General features: G+C 37.7%; 1 protein-coding gene across 9 annotated transcripts in view; it reads left to right on the top strand.

The window, feature by feature from the left end:
- The window catches only part of pclob (piccolo presynaptic cytomatrix protein b), a 56,783-nt gene extending 49,490 nt beyond the window's left edge, over positions 1–7,293 (top strand). For 8 of the 9 annotated variants that reach the window (XM_067501249.1, XM_067501246.1, XM_067501251.1 and 5 more), the window contains 4 exons: positions 9–67; positions 880–1,017; positions 1,519–1,664; positions 3,979–7,293. In XM_067501249.1, coding sequence (XP_067357350.1) covers positions 9–67; positions 880–1,017; positions 1,519–1,664; positions 3,979–4,122 — 487 coding nt within the window. In that variant the 3' untranslated portion in view covers positions 4,123–7,293. The remainder of the gene's footprint in view (positions 1–8; positions 68–879; positions 1,018–1,518; positions 1,665–3,978) is intronic. The other variant, XM_067501254.1, reaches the window with a different exon arrangement.
- Positions 7,294–11,050: the final 3,757 nt, after the last annotated feature.

The following is an 11,050-nucleotide window of genomic DNA, read 5'->3' on the forward strand; positions in this document are numbered from 1 at the left end:
TCCCACAGCGGTAAGACTATTCCTAACGGCACAGACAAAAATGAACTAGGGACCCCAGAAAACGAAGGCAAGTTCCAGGATTGTTCTGTGTTTACAGTTAAATCTTGACGCTATAACAGAAAACAGATCTTGTTACTTGGCTGTTCGTCTCCACCTGCTGGGTATTTGGTATAATGGCACTGTTTTTTAATTAATCTACCCAGCCTGTTATGTAACCATCTCTGATAGCCCTTTTGATAATGACATTATTCAATTGTGTAGTCAAATGCTGATTTTAGTGTTTACTGCTAATTAATAGTATTTTGTCAGTGTAATGACTTCATGCATGGCTGATATAGTGAAAGAGAAGTGCTTGTTACACAATCCTACTCCCTATCATAACTATATATCTGTGTTTCATGTAGCTCAGGTGTCATGATGCCTAACTTCCATCTCTAGTTTCAATTTGTAACAAAGAGCCCAAGGTCATTTAAAGCTGTAGCCTGGCAGCTGTTACACAGATGACGGTCACAAGGTAATTTCCACGGTGACTGATGACTCAGTAACACACTTTCCTTTAGCCTGTTTAAATAACAAGTAAAAAAAATAACTTTGGCCTGAGAGATTCATAGCGCTTGATAACACCCATATGAAACATATGCAAAGATATTCCCTGACCTGGTTTCATTCTGCTGTGAGGCCAGGTTAAGTAATGCATAATAATTCAATAATTTAGCATTGGTGGCACCAGCACTACATGTGTTTTTTTGCAACTGTAGGAATCTGCCTGCAGGTACTTTGTCAGGGTTCAGTTTGGAAAACACAAGCAAAGAAATATAGAAATCCTGAAAGTTATTATCTTTATGCTCATCTACATCGCTCTTAAATTGCTGCTTTTAGGTGGTAAAACACAAGTAATGGGGGAGATCAAAGTTGCTTTGAAGAAGGAGGTGAAGACAGAAGGTGACCAACTGGTCTTGGAAATCCTGCAATGCAGAAACATCACTTATAAGTTCAAAAGCCCGGACCACCTTCCAGGTCTGAACGTAGTGTAAATTTGTGACCACACAAGTGTTTTCTCTGTGCGTGCGTGTGTGTGCGTGTGTGCATGTGTTTATTAAACCTACAGTATATAACTTTGTTTGCTTGTTTATTCAGTAGAAATATTTTCCAAAAAGTCTCTGTGGAGAGGTGCTCTTGTTGCCTCCCATCAAGTCAGAATCATGGCACTGACGGAGATATTTGCTTTTAAGAATTTTTGAGTGAGACTCACTCTTCTTACCAATCAGATAATTTCCACAGTTTCTGCTTGATTAGTAAGTTCCTGTGGCACTTTTTTATCAAAGTTTGATGATGGCTAATATCTGAGGGGCTGTGCAAAGTGCAGCAGAGGGTAGCAGTTGGTACCAGTGCAGAGAGAGGAAGGACTGGGTTGAGCAGAGTGAATTTACTTTGAGTCAGCATGAGAAGTTGCATTTTTTAGCTTTAACTTTAAATAATTTGTTTTTTAAATAAAGTATATTTATGATTTGCCCACAGACCTGTATGTGAAGCTTTATGTGGTGAACGTGGCCACTCAGAAGAGGATTATCAAGAAGAAAACCAGAGTTTGCCGACATGACAGGGAGCCTTCTTTCAATGAGACCTTCAGGTTCCCTCTCAACCCAACTGGACACTCCATACAGGTACAAAGGGAAATGTCACACAGATGATGGATCTGGCTCTATCAAACATTATGTCTCACACAATTCTGCTCAAATTCTATAACACTGAATGCATTTAATTCAGGGACGGGCATATCAATCTTCAGGTAACGATACTTAGATACCGAGTGATACTTTGGAGTCGATACTTTTTTAAATATCCAGATACCACAAAACATACAAAATGTGCAATCTGTTTTAACTTCTGAGAGTTTTAGGCATTAAATGTGTATGAGTCAACCAAGGGCTTCCTCAGTTTTAGTTTTGATTTTATGTAGTATGTATTGTGAACTGTACTGTATTGTGTGTTGTGTTATGTATGTGCGTACTGATGATGTCATTAGTGACATCATATAGCTTCTGACAGTTGCCTTTGGTGGTTGCCTTCGTAGTTTACATTTTAAGTTTTATGTCCACTTGTTAAGATAACAACGGATAGCAATGATTTTGTTACAAGAAAAAGGTTCAGCTCAGCTACTGAAGGGTGCAGTCGTGACATGGCTGGAGCAGAGGAACTGACCACAAGGTGTTGGTGACTGCAAAAGGGGAGAAGAAAAAGGTTCACTGAGGCACACGGTTTCCTACCGAGTTCTTTGAGTTCAGCCATACTTTAAGAAACTTGTTTAATGGCTTGCGAATGTGCTAGTGAGATTACTGTACTTAAACTTGTATATACATTGACAGTTAATACAATTAAGTTGAGAAGCAAATACAATAAATGGTCAAACAACGATCTCTGGAGTGAAGTATTTGCTGGAACTTGAGTTTCACCAGATTCGAGTAAGATCGCCTCCACAAATTCTTCCTTTCCTTTCGGCTGTTCCCTTAGAGGGGTCGCCACAGCGAATCATGTTCCTGTGAAAACCAGCAGGGCGTATTTTTGATGGTTTTCTGTGACACATGATTATGGCAGCCTATCAGACGTCAGAGCCAAAGGCTCAGTTAAGCACTGCCTCAATCCTCACTCCCGCGCTCGGAGCAGGATTTGGTACTTTGGTGCAATTGGACGCCAAACAATGATGCTGTTACAGTAATATTACAAGGCTTTAATGACTTTGCATTATTACTATATTTAAACATAACAATAACAGCAGCACAATGATGACACTATGATGTAATCCCAGGTCCCATGATATTGTTTAATATAATGTGTGTGCAATCTACAGACAAAGTCAGCAGTGTTACTAAAAGTTGCATTGTGAAATGCCCTGAGGATTTTCTCCCCATGCACCAGTTAAAGTTTCCAGACCAGAAACACAACAGCTATACAACAAAAATGATTCTACAAAGCGTGGATTACTTTGACAAAAAGTCCAACATGGATGAAAAACTAAACAACCAACAATCTTCCAATGTCCAGTTTGTGCAATGTTCAAAATAGTTAGTGTTCTACATTTTCTAAATCTCTGTCAGGATGTGTGGATGATCAAAAACCAAACTCCACTAACACAACCACATATAAGGCAAGCACAACAACATAACACATTTAGCAGTTAAGAAGATATTTCTTCATGGTGCAACCATGACAACAACAGCTCTGCTTTTGTATTGTATCCTTTTATTCCTTTTAGCTCTCACCAGCAAGTAAAAGACTAATATGTACTCTCTGCTCTCATTTTTCTCCTCCTTGTTTGCGCAAATTTCACTTTTCTTGTGGTGGATTTGTGATTTTTGGCCATGGGAAGAATGCCAGAATTCCAAAGTTTTCCAGACTAATATGTGTGGATTCGGGCCTGTTGTCACAGTGACAGAGATGCCTTTCGCCCTATTACAAGTCAAAGTACCCTTAAAAATTATTTTGAAGCAGCAGAAAACGTTATGAATACACAAATAAATATGGATCCTTATGTCTTAACTTATTAAAAAATTCTATACACTGATCTGCTGATTCATGTGACAGCTGGGAGATTAAACCACTTCCTGGTGGGCTGCAGGATATGAAGATATATACGTATTCCATAATGCCTAAAAAAGATTATTCTAAGTTGAACAGAGACTTAAATCCTATAATCTCATGTACTGACTCCTTTTTCAGCCAAAGTTAAATGAAAAGTAAATGGACATATACTGTATATCAAGTATATAGATACATGTATCTATGATCTTATTTGCACGATTATTCCAATATATCCAGAATTTATTCTGAATAAAATGCAGAATCCATTTAATTTCTTTTATATTGGTGTACATTTATAAATAGATCAGACTGCATTAGCTGTGCACTTTCACAATAACCGACAACGCAACGATGCATTGAGGTGTGACAAATCTGTTTCTCTCTTTAATGTTTTTCTAGCTTTTCTTGGTGTCAAATGGAGGGAAGTTCTTGAAGAAGACCCTGATAGGAGAAGCCTACATTTGGTTGGACAAGGTGGACATGAGGAAACGAGTGGTCAGCTGGCACAAGCTGTTTGTCAGCTCTACTCAGACCAACCCCTGAACACCCCACTAATCAGAAGTCGCAAGAGATCAATAAAAGGTGAAGCGAGCACGTAGTAGTTCAGAGATTCAATTCAGATAGAACAATGAATAGAAATAGAAGAAATTAAAATATTTTTTCCTCAGTTTATATTCTAAGAAGACGGGAATTGTGTGCTAATTACCATCAGCTGTATCACTCCAACACTGCCACCACATTTCTCCACCTCTTGCCACGCTGAGTCTCTGCTGGCTGTGGACTTTGTAGGATGCAAAAATTCAAACGCCACAGCCGGCATTGAAAAAAACGACTCAGTGATGTCAGGGTGATGTGATGTCTTTCTTAACACACTGTTAATTCCATCAGGATCCTCATGAGATATTGTTGTTTTGGTGCTGTGCAAGTGAGGTAACATATCTGTCATAGGTAAATAGGGAATATCAAAGGGAAAGATAAATAAAAGATCACAAAATTATGAACCGAAATAGTGTGTTTTCCCTCATATGAGAGTCATGGGTGTGATGCTCACATGGTTGTAATGTGTGATGAGGTGATGTGGTGTTGAAATAATCAAGGATAGAGGAATGCCTAATGTATGTTGTTGGGTTTTTTTTTGTATGTCAGTTTCATGTAAAAAAGATAAAAATGGCAAAGCCTTCATGTAGATCCGAGTCAGATAGTTGACTTTTGCTATGTGATCAAGATAAAATGTATAGCACTGCAGATTGTAGATATCACATATCCAGATTACAGAGCATATCAGAGAATCACATTGTACAGTGTGATATTTATATAATATACAAAGATATTCTGAATATATCTAAATACAATATACAGTAAAAAAGTTGTTCTCTTGTCACTAGATTATATATGAAAAGATATACACATATAATCTCTATTGAACTGAGGCTGTGGGTGGCGCACTGACAATCCAGTAGGCTACTTTAGCCTAAGGTGTAGGCAGTCTTAAGAACTGTTACGTGAATGTGGACCTATGTGAGCTCAAGGGTGTTCATGAAAATGTGCTCATTTGGTCCTGCGATCACACTGCTGCACCGTGAGATAATTAACAGGGCTGTGAGAGATTAACATTCTAAGGGCCAAGGTAAACGTCCAGTGACGTGTCGCTATTTCACTGGTACAGTATGTTTTTGTGGAGGACAAGTGAGAATTACAATAAAATGAACAGCATCTTGTGCTCTGAAGCCAAAGCACATGCTGTGTTGAATGTTACAAGCCAACTGATGGATGGCATGAAGTTATCACATCGGTGTCACGTGTTCAACATTTTACTTTAGCCTTTTAGTAGTTGCTCAGAATATGCTAATATTTCCTTCTGTGTAGCCCATCATGTAATGTCTCTGTTGGAATGGACATGAGTTGTGTCAAAACTGAAAAATCTGTCATTACATCTGTGTGAAAGCTCTGCTTTCTGTGTATTAGTAAATCACCCTGGTCTAAGTTTTACAAAAAATAAAATAAGTAAAATTAAGAAAAAATGTTCTCACCAGTCAAATGTCAAAGTTCCTCTGTGTGTCTGGCTGTGCTGTAAAACTCACTGTGCTGTTTTGTGTCAGTGACTCCCGTTTCAACACAGTGAACCAGCCTCTTTCACTGCCCGTGACTCAGACGCTCACTCAGGCCCACTGGGGTTCAGTCATATTTAGGTCAGAAGTACATGTGGAAAAACCATGTCTCAGTACTAGTGTGTGAGCCCATGGATTCATCTTGTCATGTTTTGCCACCAAATCTACAGAATGGGAAAAAAAATCAGCTAACCCTCATAACTACTGTTTGTGTATTGAGGCATATCACAGGGCTGATGCATTTTTTTTTTTTTTATTAAGTACAACAGAGGAAAGAACAATACAATACAATTAAAAACAGATGTCACTTAAATCTTGCAGCAAAGAAAAACAGAGAAGATATATTAAGGAAGGGAGTGTGGTTGATTTTTCAGATAATATTTTAGTGGTGCCAACCGTAATGTTTGTTTTATTTATTTATTTTTAATTCCAGACCCGTTTGTTCATTTGAAGTAATTCTATGCAACACAGATGTGTTTGAATGCATTTGTTTTGGGAATTAAATGTTTTGTCTGTGAACATATGGTTTTAAAATATGTCTTGCAGAAAAACTTTAATTTGTACATCATGGAAAAATTAAATATATATTGATTTTTTTACTGATTTTAATATATATTAATGTTAACAGCTCTTGGCATCTACATGGAGCTTGTGCACTTTATTATTACATGCTTTATTTTCTTGTCTCATTTTAACATATTGACATGATGTGTTTTGTGTTTCTGCGCTGAAATGAACTGAATCATGGTGTATGTGGTGGCCGAAAATATTGTGGCGTACATTTTGTATTTATGTGCCTAAAGAAAAACATGTTGGGGTTCCTAAAAACAATGCACAGTCTCTATACATTATGCTCATATTCTACTGAACACTCTGTGTTCAAAGTACAGTAAAAAAAAAACTCCCTCAATGCTCAGTCATGACTGTTTAGCCTCTCGCGTTTAATCATACTTCTCTCAAGCTAAATACTGTTTGTTCAGATCAGCTGTTGCCTGTTATTGTGAAACCATCCATTTGTTGTTGTTGTGAGGGGTGTGAATGTAAAAGTCCTTCGACATGTGTACATAAAGTGTTTATTTTCTACAAAGATTGAATGTTTATATTGTCCAAAGTTTGAGCATGTGAGTGTTGGAAAAAAAATGACAAAAGACTTACAATTGTACAGCAATGAGTGTCTATAGTTGTATAAGGGGACTGTGACTGTGTAATCAAAACATGTGCTGTCAACCAATGACTATCTGTGCAACCACGTCCCGTAAATGGCTGAAAGAACACAAAGGGGAAAAAAACCTATTCAACTTCAATAGTTGTCAGAGACTTTATGTTTTGGATGTTGCATGTTCTGTTGATGGTTTGTCAGTATATTTTGCCTACAGATTATGTTTAAAAAGAGACAGAATATGTATAGATTTATCTGTATGCTGACTGTAAAGAAATATGCTTGTAAAATTGTCTTGTTTTTCACTCAGTGTAAAAACAAAGATTCCAATGTTATGGTTTTGTGGTTGTACACAGGATGTGTTGAGATATTATGCAAATTGTGCTGTAAAAAATCAGCTGTTTCCCTTGAGTCTAAAGAATAAATATTAAGAAGAGCTCTATTAGAGATGACGACTTGAACTTGTTTTGTTTTTGCTGCTTTTTCAGTGGGAGAGGCCATTGTGACTCGTCATAGCATGCAGCCCCTGCTCAGTTCAAGTAGTTTAATCGTCATTATTAATTAGGCATGCTCCAAGGCAAGTGCATTTCATTTTTGATCTTCTAATCCCAGCGTCCTTGTCAGCAAATAGCCACTCACATTAAGTATGCGCAAATTGACAATTAAGTGCCAACGCTAATAAAAATGCACTGTGGGACATGAAAACATTCATGCATGAAAAAAAGTTGCTTAGAGAGTGGAAGAGAGCTCGTTTATTTTCATTACCCTAGCATCAAGACAAAACTTATTCTGCCTTTAACAGTTTAACAGAACACATAAGTAGAATGTCATAAGTATGTTTTTTTTTAATGCTACATGCCTTTTATTTAACTGCAATTTCAAGACATGGCCACTCTGAGGCAGAATTGACTCAATCTAAAATGTAAAGGCTGAGCTTCCTGGTTCTGGGAAGTGGGTGGTACAAATTCTAGCATTAGTATTTGCAGACATTACTTAAATATGATCAAATACATTCAGGATTGCATGCTAGAAGGGTATGAATGCCCCCTGGATGGAAAACAGCTGGTCAAATATGGTGGTGTTTGCAATTTGTGCTTCAGGAACAATGATAGTGTGGGAAATCAGGGAACGGCAGGGAAGCTCTAAATGTATGACCTAACCCTAAACATTGGCACTTGTCATAGATACTAATGACGTTATCTCATATACCTGTAAATATCATTGTAATAATCCAAGAATGGCCTTATAACTAAACATTTTTTCAGTGGAGAAGCCATCGAAACATTTTTTTCAAAGTAAATCCAGGACCTGATATGGGCAATAATGTAAAAATAAATGTCTAGTTGAGTCCCTTTTGAATCCTTAGCGGCTGCCTTGAGACAAAACATCCTGACAGTCTGAGCAATTACATTGTTGTTCCAAAAACCATGTTGATCAAAAGACTGTCCACAGAGCTGGACCTCTCCCCTGTTTTAAACATGTCTAAACAAGACTATGAGAAAAAGTAAAAATTCAAGATGCTGTGTTCATGTGCTTTGAATTCACAAGTTAGGCTATTCAGTTGTGCAGGTTAATCTACATATATGTACAGATCTCCTAAATTTTTGCAAAGAAAGAGCTAAATGCAAGGAATGCATAAACAAATACAGCTATAAAGACAGAACAGAGGTGTTTGACTATAGCAGTGTGTCCCGCTGACATTTTGCACTGCAAAACCAAACTGACCAGATAGATCTGACTTTGATTCCATTCATTTTAAATCTTATAGGGCAACCTTCAAAAAACGTAATTTTACGTTTGTGAAACTGCCCAGTTTGACAACTTACATTCATCAAAAACATGGTTTCATTGTGCGCTTGTGTCTATTGGTAAGGATGATGTCCCTTCCCGTTCTACGTTTGCTCTCTGTATATCATCTTCTAATCTTATGACAGAAATCAAGGTGGCCTGGTGTTCTGCTGTCGATAAAATTATAGCTTTCTTTTTCCTTCAATGTTACATGCTCTAATTAATATTACATAAATACAGATAAATACACAAGCAGGCATTTGGCAGTTCTTAAATCGAAATTTTCCACTTTTAGTGCTATTCATAAACATTGGTTTTCCATAAATAGACAAGAAGTCTTGTAGTTTCAATTCTTCCAAACTAAGTTCTATTCATCAATTTGATCCTAGTATTTTATATAAAAACAGAAATAGTATTAATAGTAGGTCGGGCCAAAAGGGGAAGTGTGGGTAAGGTTTTATAGAAAGGCCCTTGCTGCTTTCCAGGCACTGTATATCATAATTTCCATTGGACAAATCAAAGATTGTGAAGTAAACGAGGTGAGACAAACTTCCGAATTTACAATAATAGTGCAACTAATTTACAGTAATGTCATTGTTCTTTCACAGTCGCAGGCTCTTGTTGTTTTTATGCATTGCCTCCAGATGGCGGTATCCTCTAACTCTGTAGTATGACTGATCTTTAACCTGTCATACTTTTCACATTATTTCATTAAAATAGTTTCCAATGATGTTCATGTCTACAGGCAGTTCTGTCATCAGTCGGCAGGATTAGTCTATTAGGCTCATATTTAAAAAGGGAATTCTATGGTTTTGTGTCTTTTAACATGTATAAAAACAGTTCATAAAAACATGTTCATAAGAGCTAACACTTGTGTGTATTAAAAACTGCAGAATATAGAACAAATTAACTTTAGATATGTACAGCATGGAAAATATTGAAGTTGCCAAATGTCTCAGGCTTGACATCCTGTCTGTCAAGAGATGTCTAACAGATGGGATTCGTTTTTATTCTGCTCTTTTACTAATATCCATATCCTCTATTATGTGTGGAAAGGTAATGCAGCACAGACACTAGTCTGACACCTCTTCCTTTTCCAGATGTAATGTGAGATGTTACCAATTAATAAAAAAGTATTGAAACGGGATGTCTACAGCCGAGGCCCCCATTGCTACACCCTCTCCACGCTGCTCTTTCCTATTATATTCTCTCACTCCATGCCACCTCTCCAGTTCTCACAATTCACTTACTTTTCTCCACCCCATCAGCAGGTGTATCTGGTCGTCTGCTGGACAAAATGAGTGTCAGAGAGGTGAAGTGAGAAACAATGTGGATGAGGTGATGTGACAGGGAGCGAAGAGATGGGGATACAAGAGAAACAGAAGGGGGGAAGAGCAGCAATGCAATATAGTGAGAGCATTGGGAAAAGTGGGGATGGAGGAGACAAAGAAAAGGGGGAGGGTGGGCGAGAGGACACAAGAGATGGTGTGTGGTTGCCAAGCAACAATTGATAACCAAATCCCCAAGCATCCTGCTTGTGCAGCCCTGCCCTCCCTCCAGGACCGAATCTCTGTCTTTATCTCACATACACACACACACACACACACACACACACACACACACACACACACACACACACACACACACACACACACACACAGAGCAGGTTAATGTTATAATGTATTCAATCAAATTATTGAAGCTTTTTTAAATTAAAATAGTAACAGAAACAGTTTCTATACGTATACAGCTGTGGTGTGGACCTATATATTCTATAAATCATATATTAATGTTATTGTGAGTTACACATAGCCACAAATTCAGTATTTAAAAAAAAATGTGACTGATGGAACTCTTATTTATTAGGTTTTCGTTGGACTAAGATTTTACAATACTAGCCTGAAAATGACAGAACTGTGTGGGACAGCTTACTGTTTCATATCCGCTAGGACTGTTGAGAAGGACAGTGCTATCAATGCCAGTAAATCATCCCATCTCTTCTGCTTGTAGGCACTGAAAGGTTGTAGTGATTGAAAAGAGCAAACTATAAGTATTCACTGTGCCATAGCCTACCCGCAGTCAGATCTTCCTTTTAGCAAATGTATTTTAAAAGGGAGGTAAAAAAAAAATGTTGCTTTTAATAAAGTATTCATTACACCTCGAGGCACAGGAGAAAAGGTTTTGATGTTTTTTGGACCACAAATATCGGAGATTATTTTAACGTTTTATTCTGTAACACTGAAGCTTGTAATCTAGAAAAAGGATCTAAATTGCACTTAGTCCATAAGGGCGCAAATAAAATCACGCAGAAGTCCTCATGCCAAGTTCTGAAGAGCATATGTGCGTAATTGTGCGTTTTCCTCTAGGGTGAGGGTGGGGGGCGAGGGAGAGAGAGAGACAGAGAGACAGAGGGAGA

Source organism: Channa argus, chromosome 4 (assembly GCF_033026475.1).
Source record: "Channa argus isolate prfri chromosome 4, Channa argus male v1.0, whole genome shotgun sequence".
In the NCBI taxonomy this organism is placed as follows: Eukaryota; Metazoa; Chordata; class Actinopteri; order Anabantiformes; family Channidae; genus Channa; species Channa argus.